The 16,725-nt window shown below is 41.4% G+C and overlaps 1 protein-coding gene and 1 long non-coding RNA gene across 8 annotated transcripts in view; one reads left to right on the forward strand and one right to left on the reverse strand.

Moving 5' to 3' along the window:
* Positions 1-1,033: 1,033 nt before the first annotated feature.
* Positions 1,034-16,725, reverse strand: part of LOC111244629 (uncharacterized) — a 109,451-nt gene continuing 93,759 nt past the window's right edge. For all 6 annotated transcript variants that reach the window (XM_086980781.1, XM_086980778.1, XM_022791913.2 and 3 more), the window contains 4 exons: positions 13,906-14,070; positions 11,151-11,874; positions 7,168-7,335; positions 1,034-5,427 (listed from right to left, as the gene is read on the reverse strand). In XM_086980781.1, coding sequence (XP_086836907.1) covers positions 5,024-5,427; positions 7,168-7,335; positions 11,151-11,874; positions 13,906-14,070 — 1,461 coding nt within the window. In that variant the 3' untranslated portion in view covers positions 1,034-5,023. The remainder of the gene's footprint in view (positions 5,428-7,167; positions 7,336-11,150; positions 11,875-13,905; positions 14,071-16,725) is intronic.
* Positions 7,333-16,725, forward strand: part of LOC147757834 (uncharacterized) — a 33,541-nt gene continuing 24,148 nt past the window's right edge. For both annotated transcript variants that reach the window (XR_015321714.1, XR_015321715.1), the window contains exons 1-3: positions 7,333-8,001; positions 13,926-14,034; positions 14,762-14,965. This is a non-coding gene — a long non-coding RNA (uncharacterized LOC147757834). The remainder of the gene's footprint in view (positions 8,002-13,925; positions 14,035-14,761; positions 14,966-16,725) is intronic.

Consider the following 16,725-nt stretch of genomic DNA (forward strand, 5'->3'; position numbering starts at 1 on the left):
AGTCAATCTCAAGAAGGCAGACGCTCAAAGAGCGATAGACTAAAGAATAGATAGCATTCGTAGAGTATCGACCTAGATACTCGTTAAGGACGTGAGAAATCGAGTCATGTGATTTGATTTTATGGTATTTTGTTGATAACGATAGCAAGAAAAATTGTTGCTTAGCCAGCCTTTCCAGTACGGGCTGCATCATCGTTCCTTTTCAGTTACCTTTCACATAAAGCTAATGTCTATAACGTAGTCAACTTACTCCTATTCAAGGGTGCATACGTTAATGTTCAATGATGACGGGATGACACTGGTGGTAAGTGAGCCATCCTCAAACCTACCTCGTCATAGACGAGGGATTAAATTTCGACTTACCAAACTTCCGTAGCGTAACTTTAATTACATCTCGGATTGGTCATATTGTTGACTTGCGTCAAAGGAATCGGAGCGCAGATGTGTCAACATCAATTTTATTATAGAGTTTTACTTAAAAGTGAGATAACATCTATTCAATTTCTTTTGGTTAACTAATCTATCTGACGGGCTCAACTGGATGAATAAGTAAGGTCTCGCTACAATGGGCCTGTTTTCGATTCAGGCACGTCTAACTGACGTTGGCCCAAAGCTAAGGTCGAAGGCCGATGCCAACGTGTTAGTTCTGTTCTCAAAATTAAACTATGAACGTCGATAGGACGTTATTCAAAGGCCGACCAGAAACTGTTGTATTAAACTGTCTAGTCGAAGTGTGTACTACTTGAGTAGTTCGTTAGATATATTTTCCGTTATCAAATCCAAGTAAATGTCGTCTATGTAATAGATATTACTTTCTACTTACTTTTTCATATCTGGAATTGCAATCTTCAGATGACGCACCGAAAAATCCGAAACGGAGAACCTAAGCCAAAGTCCCTAAAATTTATTAACACTAAATCTACAAACCGATTTTTAGTAATAATTCATTTTGTATTAGGATTACTCTCATTTTATATCTTCGTGCCTCCTATTTGTTCTTGCCTACCTAGATAATAACAACACAATAACGACCTTTGTTGTTTGAACACAGGCATCAGTGTTATTCTTTGTTGTCCATGGATGTCGTAATACGTTGTCTTCTTTTTTAATTGTTGTTTCTTTGGCACGGAAATATTTACAAAGGAAATCAAATACTCTGGCGGGAAATGCGTCAGTAGGATAATAGTAAGTTGAATGTTTTTTTTTTCTAGTTAAGGTTTTTTTCGGTTTGATTGCTAGCTGATTTGCCAGCACCGTCGACCGGGTGCATGTGACCGTAGTAACTGTCGTTTCTTCAATCTATCTCTTAATTTTGCTCTGACAATCAGTTGATCAGCTTGGTTAGCAGTCACGTCGTCTACCTTTCCTATTACAGGTTACGGGAAATCTGAAAGTAGATGGAGCTGATTCGGGATGGTTCATCTCGGCTAGGAGGTCGGTGTGTATGTACAGCCTGTTGGAAGCTGGCACAAGGTATCTGCCTCTGTTTCTTGCGGGGTCTCGGTAGCAGGGTAGAGGTTCTGAGAGGCGTTAGAAGTATTAACGATATATCTAGCGACAAACTAGCGATAACTATTTGAGTTTGGGTTACGAGCCATCTTGCATAGGCACGAATTGTCACAAACTTTCGAGTGGCCCCCTGTTCCAACCGCGGAGGTGCTGATTTTACTATACGTTTGCCCCACTAATCGTTAATCATCCACGAACCATCTATGAGCTGTTTAGTCATGCTAGGTTTCTGCAACAAATGTTCATTCGATCGAATGTGTAACATTAAAATTATTTTGTCATTATGATTATCTCTATTCAATTCCTATGATTTTTCTATCTTGAGAAATATTCCAAGGTACCATGTGTCCAGGGGCCAATTTTGGTTCCGTGTAAGGTACTATTAAGACGGTATGCAACGAAAGACCTAGTCATATTGTAGATTCCGCAGTCTATTTCCATCGTCCAGCATAGGTCCCTTAATACAAAGGCCTTCTTTTAGGCTCAGACTACTGGTCAGTGGCCTGTTACGTGACGTATTACATGAGCTCGAAACTTACGATTAGTTAGCAACCCAACTTTCACCATATTTCGGGCAGTTGACCCATTAATCTTTAGTGGCTGGCCACTCGAAGTTGTTATCACCATTTTCAACAGTTATGTGCACCTTAATTATTGTCTCCCCGCTAACCTCCATCGCTACCGCCGTTAACAATCTCATAACGTGAGCTCTCTCGACCTTTATTTTCAGAGAGAACAGAAAATCTCACAGCGAGCATGAACTTCCCTTGATAGTAATCTATCATATATATAGCCGCATCAAAAAAGAGCATTATATTTATATATCATATCTAGTGTGTATATATATATATATATATATATATATACCATGATCATTTGTCGCTGGCGCTTCAGCAAATCGGTACCCTCCTGTTCCATGTATATATATATATACACACACACTCGTTACTAACTATGCATATATATTCATATATCTGCAGCCATCCCATCAGAATTCTGATGAGAATGCGTTTCAGTACTGCCGATGCTGCTGAGATCTGTTGTTTTTATCTCAGTCATTTAGTCAATTGCTAAGGAGCATATTTATATAGAAATCACCAATCGTATGATCGTTTCAGGTTAGTCTGCTAACGTTGTTATCCGAAAGAAGCTATTGTTAATGATGAGTGTGATTTACGGATCTGACGATGATCTTGCATGCTTTACATATGGGGAGAATTTTTGGTTTGTTCGTATATTTTTTACTGTTGATAGTTTACAGAGAGGACATTGAATCGCTAGTATTGGTTGCCTTTCACACAGTGACACCTGCCAGAAGTCGAAGCTATCGCGATCCCTTCAAGGTCCGCCGTATCAGATACATTGATACAGTATGAACTAATAGTTTACAACAATGAACCAATCGGCCACACGTCGCGCCGTCATAGAGCGCGTGCATTGTAAATTCGAAGAATGGACGAAGAAAACCCAGATCTAGCATTACAGATTGGGTCGTATTGCTTGCAGAAGCAAAAAACTCGTGTCGCGAGCTATACTCTTATTTTCATCTAACTTGAAACAAGTCAGCGAATTCGCCGCACTGAGAAAACGAAGCTTCGTTTGGCGCTCTTAATATCGGCTTGTTCTGGACCTTGTTGTTAAGCCTGACCTTAAAAAGAATAGAATAATACACATTTGGTCAGCGTTGGCGAACCACCTCTCCACTGCACGCACCATTTTAAGTATATTGTACGCAGTCATATATTCCTTACTATCTTGATTTTTGTTTTCCCCTTTCAAGTCTGTAATAATTTCTTTTATACCCATCCACTGATTGGTTCGCTACTGCGCTAGTTGATTGTCATCGGTCGATCGAAGTTGTATAACTAATTGGATTGTAAGCGTTTTTTGCTTGGCCTTATTTCGGTGACTCATTGTATTTAGGTCGATTCGTATCCTGTCGTTGTCCTTCGACTCCTTTATCTGCTTATTCGAATCGTTTCGCCTTGTTTATCACCATGTCATGTCCACTCTTTTACCTCCGTCTTTATTCGTTTTGTATTCAATTTAGGTACGAGGATTTTTTCTTATTTCGAATAGGTTTTTACCTTATTAGCAATCCTTATCAACTCAAGTTGATGAGTTATGCCAGGACAGCATCACCAGTGACAGGGTGGCGTTCGCTCAATTGTTCAAATGCCCGCAATGTAATTTTCCGATCCATGAATGTTTACTATAGGCGGGACGAACAAGTTAAGGTAAAACTTCTAATAATAGAAATAATAGATGTCCTACACCGAGTCTGTGAATCGAGACTACCTGTTCCTAAGTGACCTGTTCCAGCCGCGAATCTCAAATGCGTACACTGTTATTCACTGTTACGGTACACGTATACGCAGACAGCGGGGCGCTTCATTATTATCATCATTGCTTTATGAAGATATAGCCAGTCGCTGGTAGCGTTTCACTCGAGCCAAAAAGAGATGACAGCAGTGGATCCCTATGAAAAATAGTATCCTTTTACGTATCTGACGTTCACCGTGTCCTTCAGCTTGATCGATAGTAGAAACCGGATTAGATTCTAATCGTTTCTAATTCGGAAGCTTTGTTTGCTTAATCGTACTGCGCTTAGTTACACAGGTTTCAGCCGAAAACTTATGCCACCTAGCTTCATTGGCCATAGTGGTACGACGTCGTTCTCAGATTTGGTTCATTAGAAGGTGCCTAGAAGTGACAGTACGAAAGTAATTAATCTGCATGTAACACTTTGTCGGCTTGAAGATGTTGAAAAGATACCATAAATTCACGTTTTCCATGGTCTGCAGGTAACGGGCGATTTCATCGGGCAGCAAACACTATAGTCTAACGCGATTCACACAAGGCTTTGTCTGTGCGCGAAGTCCTTGTTCCCAAAAGTACCTTATGCACGTTCGGCATGCATCCACTAGTTGGCGTGCGTGCCTTTTGCTTTGCTGCCGACTGTCTGACTGGCGGCCGCCCGAATGGGCAAAGATGTCTTCTCTCTAAAGACAGGACTCGCAAAAGCGAGCCGCCATTCCTTACTTCTGCCACGTTCACCGGGCGAAGCATCCCACGTGCATACCTAAATATTGCTGTTTCATACAATTTGGCAGGCGACCATTCCCATACTTCCTGTTTGTTTGATTTGCATTCGTTTGGCGCGTTGGTACGACTTTGGTGTCCACTCTTGCTACTTCCGTTCGATTCCGTTTGTCTATGGACGGGACTAACTAACTTAAGATTCATTGGATATTAGCTCATACTTGTAGCAGTGGTATTTCTGATATTGTTAAGTAAGACGAGCGATTCGTAAGCGAGACTACGTATCATTGTCGTTCGCTTTGGGTTCATTTTTTTCGTCTTCTTTGCGTCCTCTTTTCTTGCTTGCTAGATCTTTTTTGCTGTTTCCTTTAAATGTATCGTTGCCTGTCTGTCTTTCGTTTTAACTTTTTCCATATCTTCGTCATGCCATTGTCATCCTTTTCATGCCTTTCATTCTTCTACGACATTGACTTTATACGGCAGTGTGGTTCTTTGGTAAATCGAAGACAAAGTAGTTGACATCTTCGTCTTCAAGGCTCAGCGGCTCGTAAGGCCCGTTACTCCTCAAGCTGCTGGAGGGTTGTTCCTCGGGACCGTGGGTGGCGATTGGGGTAATGGTGACATGGGCCGAAGCCCGGGAAGAGCTGACAGCCGAATTCAGCATTTTCGGCTCAATCACGTGCATCATCGGCTTGGCACCTAACTCGCCCAGCAATGAACTAGGCATCAGGAATGAGGACACGCTATTGTGGAGTTTATGGTCACGGAGGGTGTAGCTCCGGTAGCTCTTTATGAGGAGGAAGACGGCCACGGCCAGAACAATCAACGAAGCTAAGGCCGCCGACACGCCCGTTGTATAGTCGCCACGTACGCACCCTACAAGCCACACATAGAGTTAAAGACAAATTAGTATAGAAACGCAGAAAAGCACAACAAAGTATACGATACGCGTTAGTGGGAAGCGAAGATAGAGTGCGAGAGAAAGTTAGGAAATTAAAGAATATGGCCAGTTCAATCGATCCGTATACTTTAGGTCCGAATAAACGTGTGTTGGCTCGTACTGAATAGGCTAAGCAAAAGACTGACTGAACGAGACTAGGCAAAACACTAATTAGCGTTTTCTGGCGGAGGGTTTACAGTACAGCGATATATACCCTGATTCCAAATCCCGCTACGTTCTAAATCTACATTTAGGACAAAAGGACCCTGCACAAAGATGACTCCGCGTTGAACGACCCTTTCGTTATGTTACACTATTCCTGTACCTCTAGCACGATACTTCTATAGGTCTAATTCAATCAGGCAAACGAAATTAGGGGGGTAACGGGGCTAAACGCGTGGATTACAGGCTTTCGGAAAATCTCATCGCAAAGATGTCATCCGATATAAACAAATAACACAAGGGAATTCACGCAAATTCACTGTGCACGCACAGGTAGGCGTCAGTTGTGAGAGGATTACTTGTACGAGAAGTATTTAGTGTGAAGGAGGAGCGCTGACAATTGGTGATGCGAAAGTGCAAGAGGAGCAATAGAGATTGCGAACGAAACTAATTGCTTTCGAAAGCGCAGCCACAACCATACATACGCAACATACATAACTAGAGCCCCTTAAATTGCAAGCCCCTTAAATTTGTAACGAGAAGCACTGCATTGGAAATGCAGCCGCTAGGAAATACCCCCCCCCCCCCCCTCAGAGTTTATTAAATGGTATATGCTCATAGCGTCTGTGAGAGCTATAATCTAAATTTGGTAACAATAAAAAACACTCTTGAAAAGATTTCTGCTAATCAAATAGTAGGTGATTTTTAGGTGAACGTAATCTTTTCTTAAGACACTTCTTTCGTACCCTTAAGTGTTAATTAAAAATACAATACTTAGGAAATATAAACTGGATGGATATTTAAATTTAGAAAAAAAAGAGGCTTACTACAGAAAATGGTGAGTTAATCAAATCAAGTACTGCCATATATCATCTGACCCTCTAAACACCCATCAGATCAAAAATGGAGCTCTAAATATCGCTACCTATCGGAACTTGAAGCTCGACCACCATAAAAAGACGGCGACGATCAAGTAGGTTAACATGGCTAGGCGCGCTTACCTAGCCAGCTATAGTGACATGACACTTGCGGGTAATGTCAGCAGCAAGGCGAAACTCGCGTTGCCTGTTCCCGTCAATTCGTTTGCCATGCATGTGTTCTAGGGTGCCAGGCCCCTATTTGGTGAGCTCTTGTTCGAGTAGTAACGCTCTATTACAAGGGGAGTCATCTTTAGAACTCTCTAGAGCCCTCCTAATAGTCTCTGTTTTCTACAGGAGCCGTTCGCTATAGAAACTCCCGCCTCAAATAGCCATTTTCTTCCCCTTCTGTGGTCTTCAAAGCAAGGAGCTCATACTTTTGCAGAGTCACTCCAAACACAACCTAACATAGGCTTCAGTGGGTAATTTAGCTTTTTCTCTCTTCCTCTTTCTCTCTCTCTATCTCTATTTCTCTCTTCAGAAGCCGTTTTCTCTATCGGAAACGTTTGAAAGCCTCCCCTGCCATGATATGACTTGACCCTGCGACTCGACACTTCCAACGTCACCTGTCATCGCTGTGAACCTAATCACCCTTACCATGACAGCTTTCAAGGGCGTGTAACTTGGCAAACTGGGCGTGGGCAGTCTCCACAGTAAGTTGCTGGGTGCGGATCTGCTCGTGGCCAAAAAGGCTGACCCACACATGGTAAACGCTGTTGCGCTCCACTGAAATCGACGTATTAGTAGAACATGTCAACAGGTCACCTAAAAATAAAAAAAGATGAGGAAAACAAATAGAAAAAGGAAAAATTGCACATGAAACAAGTTAACTTATATGTGAATGAACGCAAGCTCGACTTTTGGTTAAGTTTTAACCAGGCAAAGAATATATGCAGTGAGAAAGAATGCTCATTTGAATGTGTCCTGCTGGAAGCTCCACAGGCAACGCAGGTCGAGGCGAGCATCATCTTCAGCGACAAGCGCCAGCCAAGTTGTCCATAAAGAATGGTACAGTCAGCCACTGACGGTGGAACATGAGATGAACGTAACAAGTCAATGCTGATCGCACTATGTAATATGTCCTCTCTCTTTTGTTTTGCCTGATTCTCTGTCAGACTTTCGTATCTCTCATGCAATCGATAGCGTCGATGAACTGGTCCTGAAACATCGACATTGGTCGTTACTCAGAGCCACCGCTTTAGTTTAGGTACCAGTCAGAAGGCGCTGGAGGAGTTGCGACAGCCGAACACCACCAGCGAATTACTAGCCGGCGCTAACCATTTGTCATGCCTAATCGGATCGCTAAAACGAGAGATGCAGATGAGCAAAAGCAATGGCTTTTAGGGCTATACAAAAACGACAACGGGTAAGAAGATACAGGAAAAATGCGCGAAAGAATGAATAGAAGGAAAACTGGCTACGCGGATCGAGGTGAGCTATTTTGATCGATTGCAGTAGTAACAATAGCGGAGGCATCCATCGATATATGTGTATATATATATATATATATATATATATATATATACACATATATGTGTGTGTATATGTATATATATATATAGGCAGACGGTGGATCCTGTAGGGGTCACAAGGCCATCATTACTGAAGCAAACAATCTATGCCGTGAACTTAATGAGCTTGGACAAGTGGACTAGGGATGCATTCGATGCTCTTAAATGTGAAAGCCGAGCCTGTAGAATTAATTAATGAAGATCCAGGTTATTACGGGTGAAATGATAAAAAAATAGTTTGATTTAATGAGTAAATGAATCTTGAGGTGGGGTTTAACACTTCGTTTAAACGTGCTTCCGCCATTTTCTAGCAGATGAGCGCATAAAGTAATTAGACGACGCCAATGATATGATTAGGATAACCTTCCTGAGCTAAAGAAGTATTTCGTTCAACAAACATATTTGTTCGGCCAAATTTTATAAATATACATAACATTTCAATACCTTCTAATTTTAATCTTTTCCGTTAAGCAGCAGAATAATTTGGTATTGTACTCTAAAATAATAATTAATTGGTAATTGGTAATTATACTCTAAAAAAACTTCGTTCTTATTGTGAGGCCCATCATCTTCGGAGACATAGAAGCAAGGTTTTCGCTTAACCAATGCTTAAGGCATAGAATTCCGGGGCTTTTCACTGTGCTCATATGCTGTGTATATTCTTTAAGAAACAAAAATATATACATCTATATGTATATGTACTTTGTAAGACTGGTGCAACTCTCCATTGCTCTGTCAAGGATAGGTTGAGCGGAAGTAGGCTTAATAAAGACCGCGTTAGCTGTTGCAGTAACCGCATTGTCGGAACAAGAAACCGGATTTTTTTTTTTTTTTTGAACTTCCAAGATAAATATTACGCTTTAGCACAAGTCCGGATGTTTGCCAATACCTCGCCATAAGTTAAATGAAAGAGCAGGTTTTAACAGATCTAGGTGCTTCTATTTAGCTTAGCCGTCCTAGCTTAAAGTAAAGAATGTTTATGACACTGAATTAAAGGACTGAAATCTACCTTTACACCGGGTAATAGACCTGTTCATCACATTGACAAACTAGACAAAAGGGGGTTGTTATTTCGACTAACCGGCTAAAATCAGCGGTTGCTTCTAACCGAATTACTTTTCCGAGTAAAAAATGAAAATAGTAATTAGAAAAAAGATCACAGCGTAGCCTTTATCTGCTTTCTTTGCCCTTGACAGGCGCTGGTAATTGAACTTCTATTGTAGCTAGTCAAAGTATACGTCCTTTTTGCCCCTCGTATTTGCTTTAAGCAGGCTATATATTCAGCCTGCTTTTTGCTTAACCTAGCTTAATTTTCGTTTGCCTCGAATCTCCCTTTAAGTCGGTGCCGTTTTGAGTTCCCATACGTCTTTTACCTTTTCCTCGTTGTAACTTCGTTTTCTTTAAATAGAAACTGAGTTTGCGTTTAAGCTATCATCAGAGGGTTCTGGTTTTCATACCACCCGTCCCCGATGCAGCCCCTATCATCAGACTTTGAAGAATCTAAATTCAGTAATACAATTTGCTCGTTTGTCTCGAGAAATCGTTCATAATTTCAAGAATACAGAAGTCTATTAACAAATATACCTGAGTGAATCCTATAATAGAGCAACAGCTCTAACCCTAACTTGGCTTTTCTAAGCCTATCAAGAACTCACCATACTAAGGGAAAGTCCGATTACTTCCACCGATCTTAGGTACATGATGAACTCTGGCGTCTTTTTATTAAATATCCAATTAATTCTGTTCCTACACCTTATTCTTCAGAAAAAAATAAGATCGTAGACACAGCAATTTCAAGCAAGTAAGGAAATGACCTTAAATGATCTAGTTATTCTATAAAAAAGAAGCTTTATGATGTGAGCGGGAAGGCTGATAAAAGTCGTTCCGATTGGCAAAAAACGCTGTTACATGATGGACAAGAACAACCCCCTCACAGAAAATTCTTCCACGGAGTCGCTTGAACTGGAAGGACAAGGTCAACATGGCTGGCTATCTTAAGAAAAAATTAGCCAATGACCAACCCGCGATGACCGAAGAAGTCTGCGGACACACACATAGCATCTGTTGTTTACAAAAAATAAATAGACGTGTGTATTTTCGAAAGTAATTTGGTACATTTGTACTGATAAGGAAGCAGCGATGTTATTTTGTGCACAATAATAACGTTAGATATACGTCTCCAGTTAAATTAAAGATGGACGCACTAGATCGCAAAAGGACATGATATGCTGTCATTGCTATCTTGCGACTGAAATCTTAAGTATCAGCTTCATAGAATTTACAAGCTGAAGGCCGCAGGCCAACACAGTGTTGCAGTTACCACATGTTTAAGTTATGCAGTGCAACTATGTTTTAGAGACGAAACGCATTTAAAATTCAAATAAAGTCCATCACAACATATTTTAGTCCTATTGTGTACAGAGGAAAAACTCTGACCAAAGGTAACATATTAGTGATATTCTTGTCCGTCTCGAGCGGACGGACTAGTCTAACCTGAACATTTTAAGTTTTGCGTTCGACACTGCCATTTGGCATTGTTTCAGGCGGCTGGCTTCCAGCACAAAAGGAAGTCTGTCTGCGCATCTCTCTACGTTTCCTGTTTTACGTCCCGTATCGTCGTTAGGCAATCCATCAGAGACACGGCCAGCTTTCTCTATGTGTGGAGTTGAACCTAGATTATAACGTGTCCCTAAGATTAGCACGCAAAATCATTACCTGCTAAGCTAGCACGGGACGCGCTCGGATTAGTCTACCACGACTGAACTTTTTTCCCTGGTTCGATTGTTCATTTCCACCCAACAATGAGGATATAAAAAAATTCCAAATGCGTCCCTATCCGAATAATATCAATATTAGAACAAAAAGATCCAACACGTTGCAATGAAAACCTTTCTCGGAGCTTACATCTCCCTATTTATATAAAAGAGTAATAACAAAGGAAGGTAATAAAAGCTTGCCATGCTATCTTTTCTCCGCAGGCAGTCATCTATAGACATAATTCGCTCATGGGGTTATCTCACTTTTGTAGCCACAGCAACAAGCAGAACCCTACGACCCGACCTCACTCACCTGCAACCTTGTCTACTATTGCGGCCTTCCATGTAACTTTGTATTTTGTGCACGAACCATCTTCTGACGAGTTTACAAACGGATCCCAACGAATGGCCGCCTTGAGCACCTCGGAGGATAAGCCGACTTTTCCATCTATCAAATGTGGATCCGCAGTAGCTCCGATGCCCGCTCCGGTCAGACCGTTACTGGCTAGCGACAAATGAGTACCGGGTCCCTGATGGATGGCATAATTGGTTGGACGAGGTCTCGACAGACTGATCAGCACCGGTGCAGGAAATAGTTCGAGCTGCGACGTAAATGTGTTGCTAACCTTGTGAGTAATCCCGGGTGTGACAGAGACCGTCTTGTTTCCGCTAGCACCCTCAGAATCGCTCGAGTTATTCCCAGCGTCGATGGACGCTTCGGCATTGGACGCTGTGAATGTGGCGATGGCGACGTCGCTGGCGTTGATCAGCACATGGCGATTCTCGAAATTGATGCTTGTGGCGTTTCCCAAGGCGAAGCCAGACTGCGGCGCACTCTGGTCACCGCTGTAACGGAGTCCGTTAGAGTCACGAGATCTTTCCTCTGAGCCGATTATGTCGGTCTGGCCTGTAGCGGACGAGGCCTGCTCATTGTTATTGCTGCGGTTGTTGTGGGATCCTGTCAAGGTAAAATGACTGTCGGAAATGTTGTAACGTTTGTGCAGGTCGGTGACGTGAATGCTACTTATGATCGGTGGCTGTGGGTAGAAGGAGAAGAAAAAACAAAAAAAAAATAGATGCAAGAATAGATTAGTTATACTTAAAGCTGTACGTGCATTAGATGATTCATATGCAGCAGTTAAAATCGTGAGCATAGGGACGACCCAAATGCATTCATACTATGTCTTTTGTAAAAATTATCGCAATAAATCTGACTGTTCTCATTATTTGAACACAAATGCGAAAGGGTTAGAACGTGTTTGACAATGGTTAGCTTAATGAAAAGCTTAGCTGTCAGCTTGACAGTTATAATGAATCCAGATATTGTCCAACATATCATATATATATATATATATATTGACGAAGGACAATGCATCGATAAGAAAAGGCACAATTAAATTAGAACTCAGGTTCGGTAATTGACATTGGTCAAAGGCAAACTCGTCTTGCGCGTCCCGAGAGATTGACGTTTTAGCTAATGGGCCTGGACGACGGTGCGTCAGGAAAGCCTTTGCACAAAAATCGACATAGGTGATGTCCTAGCTATTTTTAAATAGAAAAAAAATGATGTTCAAATGATTTCGGGTTGCGAACGCGTAGACGGTTAACTTGTTCGAGATGGATTAATTGTCCCAATCAAATAGCATCATTTTCTACCATTCCAAATATATAACTACGTTATAATAGTGGAAGGATACTATAGGATATAGTGGATAATAGTGGATATACGTATATTACGAAAGGTAGGCAATCGTTACTCGTTATCGCAAATACAGTAAACAGAAAGTGAGTTCCTTTTTCTTGAACGTAGAATATAGACCGGAAAAACAGGTTTTTTTTTTTTTTTTTTAAAAAAATACGCCCTTTCACGCCGATATGTGCTTCAAATGAAAGAGACTTAAATAACCCAATCGAAGATTAAAAAAAAAACGAAAGTTGAAGGAAGTTATCAAAGCTGATGGCACAACAGCGGCTGCGGAAGCCCGAAGTTGATCAGAATTTGAGTTTTCGAATGCCTCCGGCGTTCCGTCCGGACTAAACCAGCAAGTCGTCCGTTTCAAGCAATCACCACTGTTTGTCTGTCTCATTGGGCGCAAATATTGCCCTCTTCTTTTCGAACAAGCGTAACAGGCCATCTCTACACGAGAACAAATCTGTTACAATTTAGCCAACGATAGTAAAGGCCTATCTATCGTTAGCCAGCCAACTTTCCTTCGACTTCATGTTTCAGTCCTTCGTTATCTTTTTTTTCCCCGTAATCGGTTACGCGAGAGTCGTATCGATTTAATATGTTTCATCCCGTGTTCATTTCATGATGAGTGTAAATGAAGGGAATATATACATTCTATGACTATAATTCCGTGTAGCTCATGTTAAGGCGTACACTACATTTCTGTTCTTGACCATCAGCTACGCCCTATGCGTGACCAAGTTTTAGGAATCAGAGGGTTTTCTCCCCCTAGAAATCTAGTTGGAGCGGGAATTTATCTGGGGTATTTTGTTACGTACTTGAACCATCGCATCCGTATCTTCGATAGCTTATCTTGCAGGCATTAGAATAACAGGTAATAATAGGTGATGCAGAGCGTTGAAAAGATATTAATAAAAAGTAGAATAAAAAGGAATAATAGGATAATTTTTCAAGTAAGTTGTTCAAGTTAGTTATTAAGCTGGGTCGTATAGTTAAACAAATTAGACGAAATAAATATGCTGCCCGCGCTCGTTCATCCACAGAAGCAACATTTGACTTTCTGTTCTAGTTGCACTGGTATAATTTTTTATTACTTTTCATCATAAATGCGATTTTGCAGAAACTTAACGGATCTGTAACGATGTTGATACATCTAGCATTAATTTCGAACGCTGTCCGGGATGAAGCACAAATGCTGAAGACTATCTTGAAAACATGATTAACACGTCTTGTACATCTCGATCTATTCAGTTTATTACGGATAAGATCGAACAGTGGGCCTGGGATCTTCCTTTAACTCGAACTTTATACACAACGTTGTATTTGGATATAGGATTTGTTTCGAGGAGTTACATACAGTATCATTGTCCATACTTACATGATGATGCGCTCCAACAGAGTGGCATCGATTTGTGTGACGCTTTAAGTGCTCGGTGTGGACGTTCAGTAACGAGATCTTCTTCTCCGAGTCGACGGTTGCCAGGCGGATCGTGCAGAATTTGTCCAGGTACGTATCATCTATGGTGATGTTTCGGTAGTATGTCTAGAACGAGAATAAGACGCAATTACATATATAGTAGTGGGTTTTGTTAGTGAACATAAAAATAGATAAGACCAATAAAGGTATAGCCTGGACATAGCGCTTACACGAGTTCAAGCAGCCATTCACCAATAGGAGATCATAGTTATACTACTACCGGCTTTACATTTTAGACTAAATGAATAAGTCTATTGCAAGGAACCTACTACAATTGTTTAAGTACGATACACTTCAGCCATCTATAGAGACTATAGTCACAAACAGTAGGACTAAAAACAGTATCGATGCTACTTGCTTAATGGAACTTGGGGCAACCAACAACAATGTTATTAGACATGTTTTTATTTTCCTACACTATATTCGAGTGTCTATGGCATATTTTCATTGTCTCAGAGTCTGCGCAATAACTTGTTTGATCACTGTCGAAAGCAAGTGTTCGCCTATTTTTCTCCCTTGTCAGCGGCTGATCTATGTATTTCCACAAGGCATAACGTAGTGCATAGGACTGTCATTTGTTGTTATTTTACGGATGTTACAGAATATAAGTATAATTATTTCTACACGTTTTCTTAAACAGGGTTAGGAACGTTTTTTTTCCCCACAGCGTCCTTATCTACGTGAGACAATTCTTCTCTATGCTCCTTAATGCGGGAGATTTCGTCCTAGCAAATAACTGCTGATGGAAATCTTGCAGTTGCGTTCAGGCCCAGCGCGTTTCCTTCTCTCGGTGTGTGTTAAATATGTGAAGACAAGTTGCCCCTGACATTGGCGTTCTGCAACGGCACTTTCAAGGATGCTGGACAAGGAGAAACGATTATTTGATCTGTGGCAAGGGAGGGGCCATTCGGTGTCAGAAGCCTGCTAGGATTTTAGAGATAGCCCCGTTGTAGCTCAAAAGGTAACGTATCTTAGGGACATCTTGAGGCCTAGATTCGAACCCGGGTATAGACAGGCATCGTTTCGTGCCGAAAGCCGGCCGTCTGTCCGATGAAATGCCTAACGGCTATGTAAGACATAAAACTCGAAACATAAAGGATCTTTGAGGTAGGCCTGCTTTTCGCCACCGAGCTCTCTCTATTTTTTCTCACGTCTCGATATTCGTAAGACAAAATTATTTGTTTGCCAAACATAGATGCCGGATCGTCAACAACCGTTGGCGGCTGAGAAACTCGCTGAAGATTGAAATGCCACCCGCGTCTGCCCTGCCGTCAACTTTTCATGACGCCGCGTTTCATAACAGCTCTATGAATGTGAACTGCACGTGACACAGACACATATGATGATGCATAAAAGCAAACATATGTTAGACTCAATCCTACAAGATAAGCCAAGAACGAATCCGCGCGAAAGGAGACTGTAGAAAATCTAAGCTCGAGCTGAAGATAGTCTGTGTCGTGATTGAAGAGAATAATATGTTTTAAAATATACACAGGTGGAGGAAGTACACGATGAGGGGTTCGATGCTACTAGTTATAGCTCCATTCCATACGTCCCATTATATATACGTGCGGATGTATGTTGTCATAATAAAATCATAGGGGAATACGGAACTCATGGTTAATGGACAACTACCACATGCATAGAGGTGTGCGGATCCATATGAACATTTACACGAACGAATGAGCGGCCATTTACTTTTAGACGGAAAATGGCTTTGCTTGGTAAACTAGACTAGTAAGTGAATGAGGAGCAATTTTTTGTTTCAATCATGGTACACCCAGTAATTGCTTGCATGCAGACAAGTGGTTGAAATCACCTGCTTTCAGGTTTAGTATCGAGGACTTATTTTTATTAAAAACATAACCGGTTTAGGAAAAGCTATTTAAACATAGGTCAAGTCGACAAGGTCGTCACTTCAAATTGTGATGCTACGCGAACCTTGATATTTAGTAATTCATTCATAGAATTTTTTAGTTTAATTTTTCCGATATTGTCAATCTTTGTAAATGCAGGAAATAGTGTCCGCAAGGATCTCTTGCCAGGCAAAAAAAAATCGGGCAAAAATTGACATACATATTACTAAGCGAAATTATCTGTTCACAATGAAATTCGCGTGACGACATCGTCTCGAACACGAAAAATGAGTGCCCGTATCGGCCTTTTTACGGAAGGTCGAGAACCCCGTCCTATTTCTACTTTCTGCTAAGCGATGCGGGTGTGTGCAACTTAAATTGACTCGACTTCTTGGCTATTTGGAATTTTTATTGCTTCGTGTCTATAGCTTGCTAAGCCTGCCAAAAGTTGACCGAGACCAGGGACATTTCAGGCCACTACAGGCTACTGCTATGAGCATTTGACCTTCATCGTCATTTTTCTCACTACTGCTACTGCCACGGCGCCATTCTCTTTCTCCGGTGCTGTTTCATATCTTAACGTTTTGGCATCACGCCAGGCTGTATCTGCGGCAGTCCTGAAGACACTGCTTTCGTTTATACTCCAGACACACTAAGTGCAAGACACATAGGGGAAGGCTTACAAGTCTTGGCCAAAGTTTTGCCCCATTGCTGTCATGAACCAAAAATCCAGTCGCGTTGTTATTTTGTAGCTGGCGCGCCCTGGGTCGGGCACTCAGGTTGTTATTTTGACATTGCGACTTAGCGTGTCTGACCCATTTCGGGGTTTTTTATGGTCCAAAGAGTGAGTCAACGCTTCACTAAG

Source organism: Varroa destructor, unplaced genomic scaffold (assembly GCF_002443255.2).
Source record: "Varroa destructor unplaced genomic scaffold, Vdes_3.0 BEIS01000002.1, whole genome shotgun sequence".
NCBI lineage: Eukaryota > Metazoa > Arthropoda > Arachnida > Mesostigmata > Varroidae > Varroa > Varroa destructor.